The sequence below is a fragment of the Phalacrocorax aristotelis genome, chromosome 1 (genome assembly GCF_949628215.1).
Source record: "Phalacrocorax aristotelis chromosome 1, bGulAri2.1, whole genome shotgun sequence".
In the NCBI taxonomy this organism is placed as follows: Eukaryota; Metazoa; Chordata; class Aves; order Suliformes; family Phalacrocoracidae; genus Phalacrocorax; species Phalacrocorax aristotelis.
The window spans coordinates 7235484-7259300 of record NC_134276.1 but is presented as its reverse complement, the minus strand read 5'-3'; the positions used below and the strand labels follow the sequence as shown (position 1 = coordinate 7259300).

The window sequence follows — 23817 nt, the reverse complement described above, 5'->3', positions numbered from 1 at the left end:
TCCCATCAGCCAACCAACCAGGCCTTACAGTGTTGCCGTCTGTAATTATGGATAAAAACAAATTATGTTTCACTTTCCCTCATTTGTCTTGAGTTTTCCCTGACTTACATTGAAATCTCACTTTCAAAACAGGCTCAAGAGTAAGTTGGCAGGTTCTGGAAACTTCATGTATTTCTCAAATTCTCCAGGTGAAGAAAACATTCCCAGTCTCTCAGCAGCAGATTAAAGAGATTAAATTATCTCCTCTACCTTAAACTCTTCGATGACTGTCACACACTATACATTGACTAGAGCTGCCATTCAACCAAATAATGAGAATCCTAATAAACAGACCACTTCATTTATATGGCCACCTTCTAGCGCAACAGGCAGCAATGCTAAATGAAATAGCGCAGAGTATTGGTATTGTCTTTATATCCAGCCACTCCACTGGTAAGTATTTACCTTTGAAGACAAGCTAGTCAAACTAAAGCATGAACTCAGTCAGCCACTGGTATTTTTTCCCCTCTTTTAATCTGGTATATTTAAAAGAAATACCAGATTTTTAGTGGTGCAATGTTATCGATTTGAAGGCAATGCCACGGGGGAGGAAGAAAAGGGTAAATCATGAAGACTGATGCGATTGATTCATGCTGCTAAACTCCCCTTACCAAAAAGGCTTACCCAAATGGGGTATGTGTTTGTCAAACACTTTCCTATTAAAGGACTTAATTAGTTTTTCCCATCCTTCCCCAAAAAATATCCAAAGCATTCGATTAAGAAATAAGGATCGCACAGGCTTCTGGTTAACGTATTTCAAGTTGGCTACCAAAAAAATATTGTAGCCATATTTAACAACCCAGCACCATGAATTTTAGAAATCAAATGGCTCACGAGTTGAACTTCTGGTTCCAGAGTGGGAATCAGAGTTTTCATCTGAAAACTTGGATCCCAGATTCGAGCCATCCCCTTCCTCTTCATCATTATCCCCATGCTGAGACATTAGGCGGAGTTGTGCTCCTGGCCGGGGGGAGTTTCTCTTGTCTTTAAGTGGTGTGCTTTCACTTCTGAGTTTCAGCAGTGCTTTAAATTCTGAATTCTTTTCAGAGGCACCTGAGGATGTGCTTCCATCTCTCCTTGCTTCTTCATTTATCTTGAATGTCTTGATTGCATTCGTATTGGTCTCTGCTTCCAAGGGAGGAGGATCAACTGGAACCATGTCTCTCTTTTCTATTATATTAGTATCTCTATTCCTTTTAGGAAGATCAGAGGCTTCAGTTTCACTTACTGCAAGATCACTTACTGAAGCCTTGATACTTTGTTCTGGAGCTCCCCCTTTGATAGCTACCGTCACCTGTGTATGACAGCTACTTAAAGCATTATGCGGCTGTGACGTCATCATGAACAGAGTCTCTTTTTGTGAGGGAAACATATGATCCCCATACTTTTCTTGTTTACATAACTCTTTGGATATTGGACATGAAGCTTCAGATGCTTCTTGAAGAAGTTTTTCTACAGAGCAATGGAATTCACTGAATTTTGCAATATTTGAAACAGAAGTTTTTTCTATTTTTTCTTGTATCTCTTGAGGATGATCTCCCTCTCGATGTGGAGCAGGCATACCTAGAGTAGTCTGTATCTTACCTTGCATTTTCTTATCCATATTTTCCAGCACAGAAGCTGGTGTTTCAGAGACCTCTTTTGGTAGCTTCTGCAAGTTAACATCAAATACTCCATATTCAGCCTTGGGCAGGGCAGATCTTCCTATGGCCTCACTGATTTCCTGCGGCAGCTCTCCATCACGATCACTGGTCGTGCTTTTAACTTCCATCTCAGCAGTCCTCTGTACAGTGTTGTCAGCACGTTTTGGTTTAGGAGGTGGTGTTTCAGAGGCCTCCTTCAGCAGCTTCTCTAAAGCAGAGCTCAAGCCACTGACCCTGGAGGGGGCAACGGATTTTTCTACGGTCTCACTGATTTCCTGCAGCAACTCCCCATCATGCTTATTGGTCGTGCTTCTAACTTCCACCTCAGCAGTTCTCTGTGCTGTGCTGTTGGCACTTTTTGTTTTGGGGGGTGGTGTTTCAGAGGCCTCCTTCAGCAGCTTTTCCAAAGCAGAGCTCAGGCCGCTGACCCTGGAGGGGGCAACGGACTTTTCTATGGCCTCACTGATTTCCTGCGGCAACTCTCCATCATGATCATTGGTCGTGCTTTTAAGTTCCAACTCAGCAGTTCTCTGCACTGTGCTCTTAGCACATTTTGGTTTAAGAAGTGGTGTTTCAGAGGCCTCCTTCAGCAGTTTCTCTAAAGCAGAGCTCAAGTCATTGACCCTGGAGGGGGCAACAGACTTTTCTATGGCCTCACTGATTTCCTGCGGCAGCTCTCCATCACGATCACTGGTCGTGCTTTTAACTTCCATCTCAGCAATCCTCTGTACGGTGTTGTCAGCACGTTTTGGTTTAGGAGGTGGTGTTTCAGAGGCCTCCTTCAGCAGCCTCTCTAAAGCAGAGCTCAAGCCACTGACCCTGGAGGGGGCAACGGATTTTTCTACGGTCTCACTGATTTCCTGCGGCAACTCTCCATCATGATCATTGGTCGTGCTTCTAACTTCCACCTCAGCAGTTCTCTGTGCTGTGCTGTTGGCATGTTTTGGTTTAAGAGGTGGTGTTTCAGAGGCCTCCTTCAGCAATTTCTCTAAAGCAGAGCTCAAGTCACTGGCCCTGGAGGGGGCAACAGACTTTTCAATAGTCTCATTGACCTCTTCAGGTTGACCAGTATCTTCTTGGCATGTTGATTCTACATTACAATTAGTTTGTGATATATTATTCATGTCATCAGATGTTTTCGTTCCCACCCTTCTATATTCAGAAGGTTGAAATGCGAAAGTTTCTCTAAGCAGGTTCTGCAAACCAACTTGAGGCCTCTGAGAACCCTCATGAGTATCATCCTTGTCTGCTGCCTGGTGTGGTAGACAGAAAGGTTCACATTCCCTAAATAGTTTCCTGAGGCTTTTTTTGTCTTCATGCTCATATGTTGATGCCACATCCACTTTTCCTGTGCTTTTGCCTACTTCTTTTTGATCAGCAGGAGAAATATCATGGCTATGTTCTACTATTTTTTCTAAGACCTTGCACTGATTTGAGTGAAAAGCTGTCCCTTTCGAAATGTTTTCTTTAAGTTTCAAGCTAGATGACATCTCAGAGGCTTCCGTTTCTCCATTCTTTAGGCCTAGTTTCAATACATCAAGCTCAGCTTCCTCTTTAGGAAGATGGATATCTAATGGAGTAGTCTTGTTCTCCACTTTTTCTATAGGTAAACATAGGCAGTCATCTACTGCTGTCTCCTTTAAAGCATCTTTATCACCAGCTGATTGGAGCAACTGCAAGGAAATGTGATGGTCTTTTGATGACACAACACTTTTTTCTACACATTCTTTAACTTCTTGCTCTGGAAGACCCATCTTTTCCTGAGGTTTTGAGATAACTGGTTTTCTGTCCAGCTGGACAGCAGCTGTATTTTCTGTATGCGTCACGTTCAGACCTTTCAGGGTAGGAGTTCCTAGAGGCAGTTCACATGCCACAGAATCTAGTGTCTGTGTTTTTTCTCTCTCAGATGTTTGGGGTTGTCGCTGAATTAATCCTTGCTTGCTCACACCATCTCTGCCTTTATCTTCCTCTGATTTTCTTCCATAGGTTATTGAACTAGTGTTATTTGGCAAAGAAACATCTCCCCTATCAACGTTGCTCTGTAATTTAACTCTGGTATCCCAGAAGTTTCTCAAAATCTGGAACTGTGAAGGATCTGAAATTTGATTCTTGGACTTTTCATTCATTTTTTCTTTTAAAGACAAAACCTGGAAGCTGGGCTTCTGTTGGGAACAAGCAGCAACTTTTCCTTCACGTGTTTCTTTCTCATTTTTGTCTCTGCTTTCTGGGGAAGCTGAAGTGGCACCAACACTTGGCTGCCAGTTATTGGCTTTTGGCGATTCTGTATATTCATGAACTTCGCCATCAGATGAAAGTGTTCTTTCTGGCTTTTCAACTGCGTGGCCTGGTCCAAACTCAAAAGAGTTTTGATGTTCATTTCTTGAAGCCTGGTTTGCACAACTTAGTTCAGCACTTCTTAATGTATTCTTGCTTTGATCATGCAATCCATTAGGTCGGTATACTGCAGTTGGTTTTATTTTGTCACTTTCTCTAAGACCTTTCAAGGCACCGCCACCTGATGCATTAGTGTTGATACTAACTTCTTTCTCTCTGTGACTGGGCATAGTTTTATCCCCTTCCCAGAAAGCTCTGATCTTCCTCAGTCTACTTTTTAATTGTATTGCCTTCTCCGATTCACATTTCTGAGCTGGTAGCTTGTGTTCTTGATGTTCCGTGAGATTTGATTTTTTATTTTGTTGCTTGATGTCTTGGTGATATTCTTTTTCTTCAAGACTTGTAGAGTCTAATTCAGTTAGCAATTTGTCATTTGGAGCCTCATTCTCTTCCCCTTTCCTAGGTTTCATCCTCTCTTTTACCAGCTGTATATCTTCTGAAATAAATGATGCAGGTGAAATACTGTTCTGTTGTTCAATCTTTCTAAAGGGTAACTCTTCTGTAACTTCTGTCTTTCCGTCTATGCTAGGCTCACTGTGTTCTGTAGGAAGAACTGCTGTTCTGGTTGAGAAGTCCACTTCCTTTTCGGGTTCCTTGCCTTGGGATCTAGCTGACACATGTTTCCTATCTTCAGTACCAGAACTTCTTTTGAACCAATCTAAAACTTTTGATACAGATTCATTGGCAACTTTCATGAGTTCATCAGCATGTTTGTCAGGCTTGAAAGTGGTTTTAGCACCTCGCTCCTCAACAAGATCAGGCTTACCTTGCTGAAGACTTGTAGAATTGGTATTTGACACCTCATGTGCTTCTGTCTTAGCAGAAAGCTGATGTTCATCTACAATGTAAACAAACTTATCTGAGTTAGGAATCAGACACATGATGCTACAGATGTTTGAGCTATCTTGAAAGATCTCTCAGATTTTTTTAAAACACTGTTAGCAGGGACAAGAGTTCTCTGTCCTTGTGTTTTTAGAAAGAACCATACTGCAGGCAAGAGAGTGAAAAATAAATTCCTGCACTGAGATATTCCTGCACTGAGATATCCTACTGGATATCTATAAAAGTATTACTGGATATATATAAAGTATTACTTTTGAGGGTGCAAGCAGATAAAATTGGCTAACCCCATTCTAAAGGAAATACCTACATTGAAGGGGGGTCGAGGCAGGGGAGGGACAACCCAGCACATTTATGTTTAGTCCCATGAGTCCCCAAGTCACAACATGATTACTACCAAGGACAGCCGACAGCAGTACACCAGAAATTCTTCAGTTCCCATACAGACAGATCTACCAGGCCTTATAACAGGAATTTTATCCAAATGCTAACACTTCATCTTCATCATCCACGATAAAGGTGCCTATCCATGCTCTGATCTGATTGTTAGCTCTTAAGAATATGAATAAAATATAATTTTAAAAATATTGACTACGTTAGAGCATTGAAATACAAAGAAGTGATTTAGAATTTAATTCTGAAGTATGTAGCACATTCCTATTTCCATTTCCTAGTTGTTAATTCTTAGATACAAGTGGTTTAAACATTAATGTACTATACATTATTGTATTCTGTTCTTCACTCCTACTAGTCTCTTACCAGTAAAGTTTTTGTGTGACTTTGATTCATGAACTGGTGGGCTCAAGAACTGGTGGGCTTTATTTTCCTGTGTCTCATCAACACTCAGCTCATTATTGCTGTTTGGCAGGCTGTTGCTGGAGGTCTTCTGTGAAGTTTCAAGTTTCTTAGGAGTAACGGTCTTTGTCTGCAAGGCTTCATTAACGAGGACGACTGACCTATTAGTGTCACAAGGACCAGATGCTGATGTATCATCTCGTAAGGCATCTGTTGGTTTTACTTGTAAAGCGGATGAATAGGTTCCCAGAGGCTTTACAGCAGAAGTTTGCTTATTCCCAAATGAATCTGATTTAATAGCATTATTTCCACCACTCTTCTTTTCATCAGATTCTAACAAATCAAACTCTCCTTTTTCTCTACCACGGTGTAGCTGTGGGCTTTGCAGAGGTTCTCCTTTATCTGTGCTAGATGAGAACCTCACTTGTTTCAGTTTTTCCAGTGAAACGTGTGTGGAGTCTTCCACTTCTTCCGTAAGAGAGTTCTTCTCTGCTTCTCCTTCAAAAATAGTTGCAGTAGGAAGAGCACTCTTTTTCTGAACATCTAACATCTGACTAACACGAACTTCTGAGTCAGTGGAACTTGAACTTGAACTACGCTTCAGAATGCCCCTGGGTGGTGTACCAACGCCATTGATCTTCGCAGTCTGTTTGGCTTGTTTTGGAACAGAGTCTTCTCTTTGGGACACGGGATCTGTTGCCTTATGAATTAATTTTCTAGCTTTTGGGACAGGACGCTTAACTAGTCCTTTCTGTGATTCATCAGTAGGTTCTACAGAAGGCTTCTTATGTTCCTCTGTTTCATAATTTTTTAAGTTTGGTTCAGGTTGGCTCTCTTCTGAGAGTGACAAAGCTTCTGTAAGACATATATAGAGAAGAAATAATGAGTTTACATGACATTCATCTGCATAAACAGAGGGGTATGACACAGTGCAGACCTAGAATACAGTGATTACATTGGTTTATTAAAAACTCCTACAGTAAAACACATGTGGATGTTCAACATAGGTGTTGATTTCATTTGTACGTAACAGGAATTTTTACCAGATTAAAACCCGGCAGTTATTTCTTATTCTAAAAATATTAACTAATTGATGACTCCAAAGATAAAGAGTACACCAAATTTTTGATCAGCATTATTCTTGCAAGGGACACACTTTGCAGGGAAGGGCAGCTTTTGAATACGCGTACACCTCTTCAGGTTCAGAACACAAACAGCAACCTACAGAAATGGAAACAGGCTACTTCCACATTGATGTGGAACACGGTAAAATGCAGAAATGATCTCCCAGGAGAGGGGTGAAATTTTTTTTATTACTAATGTGCAAGTCTTCCTTTTTCCTGTTGGCAAGCTTCATAACAGAGTGTGCTGGTTTTGGCTGAGAAGGGGTTAATTCTCCTCACTGTGGGGGTCGGCTACCTTTCCAGCTTCCCGCGCTCTGCCGCGTGGCGGGGGGGGGGCTGGGAGGGGCAGGGCCATGGTGGGGGCAGCTGACCCCGACTGGCCAATGCCAGGTTCATTCCATACCATGTGACACCATGGCCAATATATTGGGGGGGGGCAGTGGCAGCGCGGAGGCGGCGCGGCGTCGGGTCGGTGGGCGGCGAGCGGCTGCGGCGCGTGCGGTTTGTTCCGGCGGTTCGTTCCCCCTCTCCCCTCCCTTCCCCCTCCCCCGGGGCTTTGCGCCTCTCGTTGTTCTCCTTTACATTGCATTTCTACTGTTGTTTCTTTTAATTTTAATTATTAAACTGTTCTTATCCCAACCCACGAGCGTTACCCTTCTGATTCTCTCCCCCATCTACCGGTGGGGAGTGAGCGAGCGGCTGTGTGGGGCTGAGCTGCCGCTAAACCACGACACAGAGACAGGAGAGTAACTTCCATGTATGAACCTCTAAATTACAACTTCAAGTGCCTGCATTGCGATATATCATCACTCATCTACTTGCTTGCAGAGAACACTGCATGAAAGGGAGTATTTGAAAATAAACAGGACTGAGGAAACAAAGGAAAAAAATAAAGATCAAAGAGAGAGTTAAGCTTCTTCTGTTGAGCCAATAGCAGCAATGACTGGAAGGTCATAAAGATGGCCATGCCAAATTCAAGGAAATTTCTCTGTTCTCTTAACAGCAATCCAGGACGAACAGCCCTCTCAGATAGGGTGCTTAATGCTGACCAGGCTGTCAGTAAGAAAAAGGAAGTAAAACCCATCTACTCCTGTAGACAGCCACTTCCTGCGTATATTCATATGTTTTACAGGGGGTTTGAAATTAACTAGTTGATAACTCCAAGTAGTTAAAACAGGTTTTGATACCTTACAAAAAGAAGCAATGAAAGCATAAATAATTTCCATATAAACCACCAAGAAATTCACAGTCATATGCTAAATAAGTATATTTACCCTTCTTTGGTAGCTGAGGTAGAGCGGCTGGTCTGATTTCTGATTCCCCACTGTTCAAGTTATCACCTGATGCAGTGGAATTAAACGGATTTCTCCTTTGCTGAAAGAGGAATTAACATTATAATTGCAGTCGCACTGTTTTATCAGTACAGTCTTGACAAAATAAATGAAAGTGCAGGGATTTCCTCTGCCTCACTACCCTGTCAGCAAAGAATTGGAAAGCATGCCTCTTAAATTGAATGCATGACAAAAAACCTAAACATCAATCAGGAAACTCTCAGAATTCCTAGCGATAGCCTCATCCTGTTCTTTTTGAAGTCACCAACAGCAGAGATAAGCCACCCCTTAAACACACTTGAAAATCCCAAATTGTTGCAAGTTAAATAATTTTATCTCTAATTCTGTGACTGTAGAGATACTGGAACACAGCAAGACAATTTTTTTCAGTGGCTGAAGTGCCTGGATACAATGTCAAGCACAGACAGCTACTGATTATAGCCATAACAGCACTTTAGCAGTGAACTATTAGTCATTTTCATTATCTCCCTCATATTAAAAAAATACTCATTTTTTGCAACTTGTTACCTTTCTTCCTCAAGCCTTTATCTTTACAACTGAAGCAAAGAAGCACACAAAATGTAAAAGGTAACTTCTGCTGTATTCAATCATACCTTTACTGGTGAGACTGCTGCCTTCCTAGGTCTTTCCTCTGGTTTGTCTAACACAGAGGTTATCGTTTTAGAACTGCAAAGAAAAAGCACGTAACAACTTCAGCAAACAGGACATTACTTTAAGCCTTTTTCAAAAGCAAACTAAAGATTTATTTATACATACACGAATATAACCTCTTGGCAGCTAAAGTTTTCTATTTAGCTTGTTCTCATCAGATTTAGAAGCAAACTTTGTCCTTTCCATAGCAAGGGGATATTCTTGCTGCTTCGTTTCCTTACCAAAATTTCTTTGCTTGTTAAAGAATGCAATAACACTTCTATTGGCATGACAGAAAGAGTATTTCTGGTATCTTTTGAGCAACCTTTATGTAAATACAGCCACTCTCTGAGCAGTATTGGTGCTGCTGTCTCCATCCTTGTCCTACGTTTATACTTCTAGGACTGAAATCAAAGTGGAGAAAAGTGCCAAAATCTGATAAAAATAGAGTTTTGCAAAATATCCAAGTCAGAAAAATCAGAGGAACCCCATCATGACTACAGCAAAGATGTGACATGCCACAGATGACAACACATCCCTGCAGAGGTACAGCTTATAAGCTATTCTTTCAATTAAGATCTATAAAGTCTGTGGTTTGATAGCATAGGTGAAGTGAGTTATTACTTGTTTTCCTGACTAAGTATAGTCCAAATAAGAGGAAATTAAAACAGCTAGAAGAAACAGCTCCTACATTATATAAAGAAATATTTAATCTATTTGCAGAACGGTGCTAAGGGTTTTTTTCCAAAACAATCAGATTTTTATAATTTGAGTTTATCTAAACATCAGTTTATCTCAGATATGAAAAAGCATTTGTTTTTTAGGAGATGGAAGTTAGATGTGGATTCAGCTATGGTCTTCATATAACCACCACATTCAGTATCTTAACTTTATATAGAAAATGCTGGCATTAACCAACTTACACATTTATGATTTTGGGGATGGGGCAAACAGTACAAGGCAGAAAAAATGAATATTCTCCAGGTAGGAAGTAGGACCTCAAGCTAGGAAAGAAAGCAACTGCTACAGTTTTTTCCAATACAAATGTACAAGGAGATTGCGATACTGAATATTTCTTTGGTCAACTACCTTTGGCACAGGAGAAAAGACTTTCAGATATTGATTGGTAAGCAGCAGAGCCACAAGACAATGCTTCTGAGGGCAGATGTGGTATCTCAGGACAAGGAAACAGCTCCCAGCCCTCAACAAGTTCCAGGTTCAAACAGGAGCTGCCTCCTCGCATGGACAAAGCTCTCTCCAGTCAGGTAACTGGCAACAGTCTGCCCTGCTGAGGGGAGAACAACTTTCCCACCTTCTCCAGGGCACAGTACAGGTAACCTTGAAGTTTAGAAATAAAATCTGGCAGCCACCCTTGAAAGGCTACCGGCCCCTGGACTGCCACGTGTGTCTGAAGCGACATCACTCCCATTTTACCAATGGAAACAGATTGTTATGGAGAAGGTAAGATGACACAGTAACAAGCAGCCTTAAGGCTGGGAAAAAAATACCAGTTGTAATCTGAGGTGTGAAACTTCTATATCTCTTCCTTGCTCTTTTGGTTCAACACTACATTTAAGAAATACACTGCCTTGCATAGTCATACAAACTTAAGGTACGAGCTGACCTTGTAACGGGAACAATCTCACAGGTGAAAAAAACATAACTGTGCTTATATTTCAATAGTAACTGCAGCAGCCTCTTATATGCACACATGAGGTATAGCAGGTTATTACTGTTCTTTTTATTCTTTGATCCTAAATAAGAAAAAAGAATTCTCAGACAGCTCAATATTGCAACTTTTCTTTTCAAAACTATCATTCCACATTACAGTTTTTAACCTTAGTTCTAGTACTTTTTTTTTTAAAGTCTGAAAATAAATATATTTAAAGAAACTTTGTTCTGCTGAACTGGAGTTTGTGTTCTTGCTTTTGCAAACACTTGAGTTTGTGTTTTTGCTTTTATGAGCACCTGTGTGCACCTGCGCTTTGTGTCTCATCTACAACATCTACTATGCAACAGGACAAACATGATTTTTAAGGTCTAGGTCATGAATGCTTCAACCCTTCCCTTATTTTAAACAAGGAAAATACTGTTATGTACCCTGGGCTGCAAGAAACTGATAAGACATTCTTCGGTCTGCAGTTTTTATAGGTGAGGAGGTAACTTTTTGAAGTCTCATTGAACACACGCAATATTTTAAAGCAATGCGTCTTCAGACTTACCATAGAATAAAGAGTTCTTAATTTGGCATTACATACTGAAAACCCTGCTCTGAATAAAACATAAGGTAGAGAAAAAAACCACACCCAGGATCCTATAACCAAGTTTCACAACAAAGGGTCTGAAAATATGAGTTTACCCTCAACCCATTAGGGTGGGAAAGCTGAACAGTTCCCACATACGCTGCATTCACAAGGCTGATCTGAGAGAGTGTATAAAGCTAAGCTGACAAATACACCCAGATTAAAAAATTCCTGCACTGTAATTCAGCAAAACAAAGTGCTGAGAAGCACAGCGAAAGCCCAAACTCCACACAGACTGGACAGAAACCAAGAGGAAACACGGCCAAGGCAGGAGCAAAGCTGGAGAAAGGAGTTTGCAGGTGTTGTCGATATTGTCAATACAGTCTACTCAGAAATGGCCTCCCATCCAAATAGATAAGCTTTCCTGGGCTCATCCTGAAGGGCAGAGGATCTGGTGCAAGTAAGGTAGTGCAATTTAACAGTACTCCATAAATATGTCATTATCAAGGTATCCCAGCACCCCTATTATTCCAGACACATTACATGGATTTTAAGAATTAGGGCTTTTGTGCAAATTTTTACCTTACACAAGTCTAGGACCCACACTTGTGAACTCACTTTATGCAGTGCCAAGCTCCAGAATGATACTGTTTTATCCTGTCACTTCCAGCCAGGTTGAGACTATGGCATTGCAAGAGGAAGAGTCAATTAATTCCTTGCGGGTCTGCTATCCTAACAACCATATTAAACATGTGTAGTGTCTAGGCTTTCCCTTCCGACCCAAGCTGGTGGGGTTATTGCTTTCCCAGCAGTGTTTCCTCTCAATTCCTGATCAGTGCCTGCCATTAGAGACAGGCCCACAGCCATGCCAGACCAGTTTCTTTCAAAGTCTGGTATCAAGATAACAGAAAGGAGGAGTATTTTAAAAAACCTCCTGCAATTTCCCACATGCAATGTTGTGTAGACTAATCTCAAGTCATATGAAATAAGCCCATACTGAAATCATAAGCAATGAATTGCACATAGTCCCACCACATTTGCTTGCTTCAGCTTTTGATATTTTAGAAGCAAATAATCTGAGATATCTAATCAAGTATTTATGCAAAGTAAATACAACTACGCATCCAGCCCACATATTATAGATCACTTCCTAAGGTCCACTCCCAACTATCTCATAAAACCTGGAATGTATAAGCTTGTTTTAGAGGGAAGACCTTTTGTATCAGCACTGGTGTGGCCAGCAGGAGCAGGGCAGGGATGGTGCCCCTGTGCTCGGCACTGCTGAGGCCGCACCTCGAGTGCTGTGTGCAGTTTTGGGCCCCTAATTACAAGAAGGACATTGAGGTGCTGGAGCGTTCCAGAGAAGGGCAACGAAGCTGGTGAAGGGTCTGGAGAACAAGTGTGATTGGGAGCGGCTGAGGGAGCTGGGGGTGTTTAGCCTGGAGAAGGGGAGGCCGAGGGGAGACCTTATCGCTTTCTACAACTACCTGAAAGGAGGTTGTAGCGAGGTGGGACTTGGTCTCTTCTCCCAGGCCACTGGTGATAGGATGAGAGGAAATGGCCTCAGGCTGTGTCAGGGGAGATTTAGATTTGGGTATTAGGCAAAACGTCTTTACTGAAAGAGTGGTCAGGCATTGGAACAGGCTGCCCAGAGAGGTGGTGGAGTAACCATCCCTGGGGGTGTTCAAAAAACGTGTAGATACAGCACTTGAGGGCATGGTTTAGGAGACATGGTAGTGTTGGGTTGACGGTTGGACTTGATGATTTTAGAGGTCTTTTCCAACCTTAATGATTCTATGATTCTATCTTGAGCTATTGGTGAGAGTATGAGCACACATGAACAAGGCATACAGACTGATTAATTTCTGACAATTTGGAGCAAAGGGCAGGAGAGGGTCCTGGACAATAATTATCAAGCTTTGCAGGGCTGTGACCCAAAATAAGTCATCAAATCACCTCAAGTGAAAGACCACTACCAAGTTGGTCATATTCCAAACAATTGTTTACATGTTCTTAAACCTCATTATGTTATATATTTTTAAGAGGCTGCCCTGCCAATTTATCGAATATATCACTCTTCATCAGTCACACACAATTTGGGGAGCTGTAAAGGTAAGAATAACATTATAATGCTGTACTTCTTTTAAATTATCATAAACTTTTCCTGATGTGCAATATGACATGCAAAATATTCTAAGAGATACATTAAACAGCAGCATTTCTTGTGCTGTCCGTAAAGAAACAACTCCTTAACAATCTCCTGAAGGCAAAAGCCACTTGTAAAAAACTACATTCAGTAACAACTAACTCTGTCAGCAGTATCAGACAACTTTGGAGGGGAGAAAAGCTCTTTCTTGTTATAAACAACCTTTATCATCCTTACTGTATAACTTCATGTTTTGGGAAGTCTACAACAAAGTGGTTTATTTGACCTTTTTCAGCACAATCTCAGATCTGGCTAAGACAAATACCCCTTTGAGTTAACTGAAAATGATACATAAAGGATAAGAAAGACCAGTAATGCAAGCCAGGGTTGTTAAGACTTACACCAACCTTTGGTGCCATTCACCGTGAACGTGCGTGCCCAGTTTGCAGACCACGAAAGTGAAAGATTCAACTGCTACTAGATACTGTACAAATGCATAGTAGGAGACAAGCCTTGCTGCAAAGAAAAAACAGACCACGTACAGAGAAGGACTTGGAAGACAAACAAGAAAGTGAAAGGTTACAGAGCTGATCAATGGCACAACCAGAAGTAAAACAGTCATCCTAAGAAGTAACTTTTCTCACTGTGAGAAGAGCTCTTACCTCACTGTGTTCACTGAAAGCATGAACAATAGATATCTGTGTTACACCCTGGTTCTTGCTTCCTGAATGGTGTTGTGGAATCTGGCCATTTAAAGACATTTCATTTCTACCTGCTGTCACCCTAGCTACCAGATCAGCACTTCCCTTTTCAACTGCAGGCTTTCTGAAAGCTTTTCACACAGCCATTGAACCTGTAGGTAATTTAAAGATAAGGAATCTCTCTCTCCCTCTCTCTCTGTCAAATCAACTCAGGATATTTCAAAGCAAAATAGAGCCATTTGGGGTGTTTACAGACTTGAGATAGAGTGATTTAATACAAAATCCTTGGTAGTTCAGAAATTACTTATCATCCAGCTTTCTTATAACACCTATAGCCATTCAGGCATATCCAAGCTGACTGTCTTGCCTTACTCTGAATGGAAGTCTCTCCCTTCCAGAAATACATTTATTTTCTTGGAAGAATCCGACTTATTTTCCGCAAGTATCCAAAGATTCTGCTTCTTTCCACCTGAAATATGTTTGCTCTCCTTAAAAAGTCTTAGAGGTCTTAAACTGTGTGCCCAAAAATTCTGGAAAATTCTAAAAATCAGTTTCTCAGTCTGATTCTTTGTATGATCCAAGCTTAAAATTCAGGCTGAATCAATGGTCTGGTCTCGTTAAGTGACTGAATGAAGAGAAGCAGAGGTTATTGTCCCCCTGTTACTAACTGCAGAGGACTGATCACGCCAGCCATTCTAACCAGAAAATCCTGGTCTCACTTCTGGGAGCCAAACTAAATTGTGACAGGAGAACACGTGTGGGATGATTCTATACACCATTGACACCTTTTTCCTTGAAGAGGTAAGCTGAAGCTTGTTCTTCATTTGAATGCAGAACAATTAACAGTGCATGACTGATATATAAGCCTTTCACACGCACAGATTCCTTGGGCGATTCTGAGGTAACATTTCATGACCTTTGAAATAGGAGAAAAGTACAATATTTTGAATGGATGGAACGTATTGGTCCCAAGTTTCACCAGTCCTGATCTATACATACTACGTGTGATTAAACAGACAGCTTACCTTGAACCAGATTTCAGTTGTTGTTCTTCTTCCTGATGTTCCACAAAGCCATGTAGTTCTGGTGGTACAAAGACTTCTTTATTAACATTGCTCACCCAGCTGTTCTTTGCTTTGTTTGATTTATTCTGACTCACTTCAGCTAAAACATGAAACAAGAATATCGTTGTTTCCCATATGTTTTTACGGGATTTCTTAAGAAGCAAACAGAAGTGTTTGCATTCAGTCCTACAGCTATTTCAAAAGTCCACTATATTGAATTGTGTACAGAAGCAGATCTGGTGCCTTCTAAAGAATAATTTTTTGATGCTACTAGAAATGTCACACACTGCTCTGAATACTTCACTCTACTACTCCAGGTACCTCTGCTTCAGACCTTAAAGTGATCCTAAATAGAGACGTTTTCTACAACAGCTCTGGTAAAGAGGGACCCTGTAGTTCTTGCAGCTGGGTAAACATGAAAAATTCAACTTCAGTGTCCTGAGGAAGCAAAACAAACTAAATCATAGGAAACTGAAAATATCTCAAAGTTCTGTTAATCAAGTCAATTATTCCCTTCCTACAGCAGTAAACTGGAAGTTGGTCATAATTCATTTAAGCAGGTGGCTAATCCTTTATGAACAGTATTAGCACAATAAGTTATGAAGGTAAGTAGAAGAAGAGCCAACCAACCAAAAAGCCCCACCTCATGCAGCAAAGGCAAATACATTTGCATTTCTTTCTGGGGTGGGACAGAATTGTATTCTCATACCTCCTTTCAGAGTCAAAATATTAGTTTATATTATTTCCTCTACTGTTTTTTGCACTTCCTCATCAGTTCAGAAATTAAGAATTTCTTAGTGTGCAAAAATAAGCAAGATTTTTATTCTTACTTTTGCTATCCATAGCTGCAAGCAAAAATATCTTGACATCTAATGAGTCATTGAAACCAAGCAATTGTACATAGTTCGGAGTGTACCAGTGTGCCCCTTTGTTCAAGTAATAAGATTGGGAGCAATTAACCTTCCTTTCAGATAATATGGCTTTAAGTACTTTCCTTTAATTCGTAAATTACTGTAAAATTTAGCTAGAATTTTACTGCTCATTTTCATAACCTTCAAGTCCAAAACGAGCCCAAACCACAAACACACCACACTAACCACCTGTGATTTTTTTGCATTCTTTTCCATTTCAGGCCTTTTCTTGTTAACTTAAAAACCCCAAACCATCACACAGTAACCTCAAACTTACTAAACTGCCATTATCCAAACTCATCTCTGGGAATATAGGGATTAAGAAAGTGTAACATTGCAGGATTAGACACAGGAAAACAAGGCTAAATTTTAGTTACAAAACCTATAGAAAGTAGCAAGCTGCAGTCCCTCCGCAGTATTGAGAGAAGTACCTTATTTGCTTCATTAGCACACAACAAAATCCCTTAACAAAACTTAAAATAAAGATTGTAAATTTCAGTACAATCTGGTGAGAATTACAACAGTCTTACCTTTCTAAATCAAAAGGATTTAGTAGAACTAGAGGAGGTTCAGAGGGGATGGGGGTCAATTTCTCTAAGAAAAAAAAAATCACTTTCTGTACAAAGAACAATAAAACAGACAGGACTCTTCAGATTAGAAAGGCAGATGCTGAGAGATTTAAAACAAAAGCCTATAAAATCCTGTATACTCTATTATATATGTTTTGTGAATATAGATCAACTGTTCACTTTCTCTCCCAGGGATGATGTTAATGGTGATCAGTTCAAAACCAGAAAAGGATATGGTCACTTATTATGTGGAAACATTCATTTTTAAAACGCCTCGTGACAGGATATGGTGAATGGTCAAGAGGCATGGTTTTAAAGAGCTTCTTGAACAAATCAATGGGGGAAATATAATCTAGAAATACCACCTCTATTTCAAAAAAGTCTGAGGTGCAATTGGCTGCAGGCTGGGCCTGGCCTTGGAGCCTACCCATGCTGCCAGGCACTCTCAGAGGCAGGGTGCTGGGGAGATGAGCTTTTGGTCTGTTCCAGTAGAGCTGCTGTTATGTTCTACTCTGTTGTTTTGTTTCTCTCCAAACAAAACCATGCATTATCTTCCCACATTCTGTTGTTGTTGGTTTTTTAAATAAGAGCTTCAGAGTATAATATTTATTATCAAGTGAGCACCAAGCTTATGAACATTACTCCTTTTACACACAATATACTACTACCTATCTGTTCTGCTAAATTAATGTCTGCAGCTGTTATCTGGCAAATGAACACCGTTGGCTTTTACAAATATTTCTAATAGATCATTTGACAGCACCCACTGTGATGTGGGGAATGGTGGGTGCATTTAAAGGTAATGTGGCTGCAGGATGCCTGTTCTAGCTGCCAGAGCTCCCAGTACATTTTAGTAGTTATAATCACTAACTCTAGCTCATGGTGCCTACTATTTCAAACCAATTTGAGGTAACTTCGGTCTCCTTAAAAATAAAGAAATAAATTAAGCCTCAGAGGTCTCAAACTTATTACACAAAAGCTTGGAAATCCATACTAAAGAGCAATTTCCTCAATCTCTGATTCTTTGCACATCCCAGGGTAGCTAACAGGGCCTCAAAACCAGGAATGAGAATGCAGTCCAGGAGTGCAGAGCGCTTTTAGTCCTACACATAAACACAAGACAGTCCCCCTGTTAGCAGTCATCACACAGAATTCTCTTTAACACATAGTGTTGGGAGAAAGGAAAGCTTACACCGTAAACTACATAGGAAATCTCTCTTGCATAATTTTTGGTTTGTAGACATACCAATATTATTCTTGAATTTCACAGACAACAGTGTCTGAGGTTAGCTAAGAGTCAGCCTTTCCAAAAGAAAATAATAACAAAATACTTACCAAGAGTGGCAGGCTTCCGTCGCATGGAAGCTCGAATAATATCTGCTCCATGTATCTTATCTCTGTGCCTCTTTGATTTCGCTTCATAAAACCACTGCCCACTCATATTCTTTAGCTGAACATCATCTTTGACTTTTTCTGGTAAATGCCTGGGGAGGGAAAAAAAATTTTCATAAATGAAATACACACACGATCTGTGAACACAATAAAGTCAGGTTTCTGGGGGGGTATTGTGTTTTGCAGGGTTGGGTTTTTTTTTTTTTAACACTGTCACAGCATGCTATTTCCATCTTCTGACCTGTCAATCAGCTTATTTATGAAGGATGACAATGGGCTGGAAAGGGAAGAGCCTCAGCTGTGTTACCCTCAGAGCATCAGCTGAAGTAACTCTTAAAAAAAGAAAAGTGCTTTGCTATGATAAACTCTCAGGCAGAGACAGCCCTGGAAAAGTCTCCAGAAACTGTAGATCTTGACTTCTTGCCTCCTGCGGCCTGCTTTCCAAGGTTAAAACTGAGATAAACTAGCAGGGCAGCGTAAGAAATCTGTGCTAAAATTAAGCCCATGGCTGTTCTGGGGCTCAGAAACCGCCTTTTCAGGCTGTTCATATGACACTACTTTTACACACACATTCCAAAAGTGCACTGGAAAGATGGTGCCATGTTTTCCACAGGTAACACAAAAATTCTTATATGAATACAGTGAGTTCCAAAGGAAGACAGCATCACATGGAAGAAACAACAACAAAAGTTTGTGCAGCTTATTAATCTGCATGTATCCTTCTGCAGCCATTTTTGATACAGTGAAGCAAATTTTTAATAATTTGATTTCAGGCTTCAGGGTCACCCTGCTATTACAAAGCATACTTTAACAGAATAAATAGTTGCTGTGTGCAATTTGAAAGATGTTCTCTCTCCTTGTTAGGCATATAATGTATTAGGTATATGCTTATAAATGGCCTGGAGACTAACCTGCAGACCAGGAAAGTTACTACACAGATTTAAAGAGTATTTAATTTAAAAAAAAAAAAGTTAAGTCAGGCTTCATCTGCCTTCTCCCTTTATGTCCTTTCCTTCAGCAAACAAGGTAATAGCAGAGCCCAAGGGAGAAATCAAAACAAGTTACTCAGAGACTTCAAGGCCAAACACAGCCCACATTGCTGTGGGATGGTGCTATCTTCCACAGCCTTGATGGCCTATCATAGAACGGTTTGGGTTGGAAGGGACATTTAAATGGGAGTTTCATGCCAGTTTTATACTGCTCATAAGTTCAGAAGAAGGCACTTTTAGTGCAGTCAAGCAGCTGCGATGACAGTCGCAGGATTGACTAGAGACAACCCTTCACAGCAGAGAAAGGACACTGAGACAGTCAGAACCCTCACGCTAAGATAGGTCATTCTCACATATAATTCAACCTCTCCTTCACCCTTGTATGGGCAGAAATTAAAAAGTTTATTTGAATGCATCAGCTATACTAGAACTTGAATACCTAAACTTCTTTTTGAAAGTACAGTCAGTGACTCCCAGGTGTATAAACAACTTCTCTGTCTCAAATCAGCTACACAGTTGAGGCTGCCAGGAGTAGAGGTCACCACTGGCATTTTTAATGCCAAGATTCAACAGTCCATAGCATTACTGGGCCGTTTAAACTTGGCCCTCCCTTTTGCTTATATCTCTATGCTTGTCTAAGAGCCAAAATACACGCTTCTCATATGCTGCAGGTCTTCCAAGTTGGAGCAGGAACACAGCAGTAGCTTCTTTCTGTCCTCAAGCAAATACATTGCTCAGGTATGAGCCAACTCCTCATTACTTAGCCAGCTGAAGGACACAGTTGGCAGAAACAGTGGAAATACAGCATCCAAGAACTTTTTACACAGATGATTGCTTTTCCCTTTCACCTTCTTTCCCATGTGTTATTCGTCTTCTCAGAACAGATGCTCCTTAGGGCTAGGGACTGGCTTTACAGGTATTTGTACAGCCTGCAGGGCAGCAGAGGTCTGACCCCAGCTAGTGCTTCAGGGCAGTATGACAACACATGCCAAGGGAGGTTCTCCAGCGGGAAGGTACTGAGTCACAGGACAGGTATTCAATGCCCTCACCCTGTTTGATTCAACTCTTTTACCCCAGACACTGCTTATTCCTTTCCCCTTTGTGTTCAACCACTGAAACCAGGGTGCGGTAGGAGACCCTTTCCCAGTCAGCTCAGCCGGATAAATCACTGTGGAAGCGGACAGGATCCCAGGCCCCTCAGCTGTGTCGGCATACTTACCTGCTTGCTGGACTCTCGGGTCTGTGACCGATTAACATAACATAAGCAGGACAGAGACAGAGGCATGGATTTGTCATGGCTCTAGGCTCTCTTTAGTTATCACCCAGGGCCAACACAGCTGTCTTTTTGCCTGGAAGTACATGTCAGGCACCTTGCTCCCACCCCTGGCTTGCTGCCTACGGAAGTTAGTGTACCTTAACTCCATCAGCTCAACAGGCCTTCTAGACTCTGGGAGATAATTATGCTTGCTAACAAAGGCGTAAACGTGCTCTCCGTTTACCCAGTACTTCCTTCACTAATGACCCGTCTGGCTGATAGGGCCTGTGTGGTAAGAAACGACAGAAACTCACAGCAGCTGACTTGCAAACTACTACTTCTGCCTTCTCTCCTCACCTTGATAGCACTTCACCTTTGTTAGCTTGGCCAACTCCTTTCCTCACGAGAAGTATTTAGCCTCTCAGTCCCATCTTTTGAGGAACTAAGAGCAACATAAATAATAGAGCTATTCCCAGGCATTCCCCAGCCACAAATAAAGAAGCAGAATTCAATTATCAGAAAAAGTTAGTTCTAGGTCTTGGCAGGGAAAAAACGCTTTTAAGAGGCCTGTGTTCCCCAACACATCATAGACTTGTTGCAAAAACAGCTGCTGAGGTTGCAGATGGGAATACTTACAACGCTACTTGAATCCTCATGCTCTCCTATGAGCAGGCCTTAGCAGTAATATCAAACTGCTTGCACTGTGTGGGCCTGTTTCACTGCTAGGCATTAGATTTAGATTGTGGTTTAACTTGAAAGGAACTGTAGAGAAATCAGACTGCAGACATGGTTTTCCATTGCTACGCACGCCTCTCAGCACACCACAACAGGATTGGAAGCCAAGAGTCGATTCTGCGCCAGCTCCCCAGTCAACAGAAAGGCTAACCAAGTTGTCATTACGTTATTTTCCTTTTGGTGACCAAAGAACTAGTAGGCATCCAGATTCAGATTCAGATTGCAGGCTCCGTTGCCAAGTTTGCAATTCGGAGAAAATGCAATAATGGCTTTCCATATGATATAAGCACGTATTCTGGAGTCCCTCAGTGGGCTGTTAAAATGCCAGTTAGCCTATGTTGCTGTTTTCAGACTGAAACAGCAAGTTTCAAGCCTCAAGTTATAATAAAGTTAGCACCTGTTTCTTCTACAGGAGCATTAAACTCAACAAAATGAAGGTACATAGTTAAAAGGAATTCACTCAAAAATTCGCTTTTAAAATAAGCCCGAGTTTCCCCATTACTTAACACCATTTTTCCACTCTGCCTAGGTGAAACATTTTTGACGGCAAGATGACAAATTTTTCACCCCACCAGGGCATTAAGTACGTGCAGAATTACACTGAACGGGCATACAAAGCAACTGTCAGGTACTCTGCAGGCAAACAGAAGATCTACACGTGTGTTAATTGGGTTGTTTCTCCCCACCGCATCTGATGAAGGTCAGAGGGCTAAATCACATGGTACCACTGTAAGGCAGGAAATCTGCTCTGATATAATCAGTCCTTGTCAACCTTCCTATCAGCAAATCCAGAATGGGTTATCTTATGCTTTGTAGGCCAGTGTAATAGCTCATTGCATGTTAGGGTGAAGAGATTACTTCTGTTTCTTTTTTTGAAACAACAGTATCTAGCAATGCATACCGATATCTAGAACTGTTCAGCTACACCTCCACAGTGTCTCTTAATTGCTTCCCCTGTACTCCCCTTATTCACAGTCCATATTACAAACCACCACAGAATTTGCAAGATGTGACAACTGACATCTTAATAACTTATTTTATTGTCTTATTCCACAATCAGCTTAAACTGAGTTTTTCAGACAGAGAGTCTGTGTGGTGCCAGCACATTCTGGAATTTCTTGTGACAGACTAAGAAGCTTTTAAGTCAGTGTCTATGTTTGGCTCAGAGAGACAGATTCATTAGTGTCTCACACACCCTGTTCTGAACACTGAAAAAAGCACCCCAGTGACTGGTGGCAAAGTAAAGGCTTTTTAAAACCTGATACCATCACCTTATCTACAAATTCACTTTGTAAATGAAACACCAAATGATTGGAGAAGGTGGAACAAGAGACACTTTTGAGGAATTTATCCTCACTTCTATTTGCTGCAAGCATAACAACAAACCTCAAACCAACAAAAAGACAGCAAAGGATTTAGGTTCTGGGTCACCTTCCAAACACAGACAAGAAACTTCTTGTAGAATCACTCATGCAAGAACAGGAGTAAAAGGATATTAGACCAGACTAACTGACACTAGTAAGTGTCAGGCTTGCAGATTAGACTTTTTCTTCTTTGAGTGGGTAACAGCCATAAAACCTTTACAAGGCAAAAGGAGTAACTGTTTAAACATTCCACTTTGCATAAGCATGCCTCTTTAGTCTGCACATATCTAGATAAAGTGTAGAAAAAAAGTCTGTTCTTTGTTAGAGAACTACACCCAAAACGTTTATAACTGGGCAGTCCTGAGTTGAGAATGTGGATTATTCCTTTTGCATGGTAGCTGCACACATATGACTTTAAAAAAAATCAGTTACCATTTGATTGGCTTAAGTAATAAAGCAATATAATTTTAAACTGGTTGACAACTATACTAGGAAGAATAAAAGCAAACCAATGGGGTTATGCAATGTTTCCCCATCCTTGTCATCATGATACCTCATCAGCAACACCTCTTTAATTCTTGCCTTTGGGGTCTCTTTGGATAATGAGGTTATGGGTAGGTAGAAGTAGGTGGAGACATGAGAAAAAGGCAATGTAGTTCCGTTTGTAGTCGTGCATGTTCTTCCTTTTTATGCCTACTCAGAAGCCTGGGTGTGTTAGCTCTACTAACAATACCCTGATGAATTAATCTTACCTAGCATCTTGCTTTTGGATCCTTGGAGAACTAACTAGGCAGTAGTCAGCACAAGTCTTGATGACTAACAAGACAAACTGATATTTATTCTGAAGCCAGAAGCACATCCAGGCCTGGGGCATTAGAACGAATGATTTACGTGCTCATAGGTGTGAGACAAGTCAACTGATTTTGGAGAGGAAGAAGTAAAAGCAGGTAGCTCTGTTCCTTGTTGAAAGGTGGTCTCCACCAGAATCTGGAAACAAAACTATCATCCCTACTTCTGTGCTGAGCAAGTGTCTGTGAAACACACTGGCCAGTTTAACCCTGCTACACATCATTTCTCCCCAAGATGGCCACATGTGGGGCATCAGGCTGGCTTGTTGTCCCCGTATTTCATTTAAAATACATTCTGCACTGAAGACTGGGTCCTTAATTTTTATATGTTTTTCTACTATGTCACCTGCAGTTAGCACTCAGACTTATTCTCCTATTAGGAGTTGCACTGTCAAGTTTGAAGTAAGCTTCATTTTACAAGTAATATGTTATGAATTAGACACTCCCTAGGCAGACACACAGAATATGTAGGTTTGTTTTGGCATTTCTTACTATATGGAAGCTTAACTTCATTCCATTCAGGAAGTCTGCAGCAAGACTGTTGAGGTTACAGAGTACAGGAGGTAGACGACCTTCAATGTCTGTCAGCCTTCACAGTTTTTGTTAGCTTCCACTTGTTTTATTTCTCTAACAGCCTTCCGCTGTTTAGTTTGTCTGCTTGTTTTAAAGGATTTGCATAGAGGCTCCCCAATGGCCTCCCCTCCGTCTTCACACACAACCCAGGTAAACCTGCCATGGAAAAAAAAAAAAACCAAAAACAAACAACAAATCCTTCACAGCAAA

At 41.0% G+C, this 23817-nt stretch overlaps 1 protein-coding gene across 13 annotated transcripts in view; it reads right to left on the bottom strand.

Annotated features, from left to right (window-relative positions):
• The window catches only part of SYTL2 (synaptotagmin like 2), a 61583-nt gene that overhangs the window by 14363 nt on the left and 23403 nt on the right, over positions 1-23817 (bottom strand). For 6 of the 13 annotated variants that reach the window (XM_075078110.1, XM_075078279.1, XM_075077931.1 and 3 more), the window contains exons 3-8: positions 17787-17935; positions 14933-15071; positions 8781-8853; positions 8110-8209; positions 5676-6566; positions 4843-4914 (exon numbers count right to left, since the gene is read on the bottom strand). In XM_075078110.1, coding sequence (XP_074934211.1) covers positions 4843-4914; positions 5676-6566; positions 8110-8209; positions 8781-8853; positions 14933-15071; positions 17787-17935 — 1424 coding nt within the window. Of the gene's footprint in view, positions 1-873; positions 4915-5675; positions 6567-8109; positions 8210-8780; positions 8854-14932; positions 15072-17786; positions 17936-23817 lie in introns of all 13 variants that reach the window. The other 7 variants (XM_075077606.1, XM_075077543.1, XM_075077840.1 and 4 more) reach the window with 3 other exon arrangements.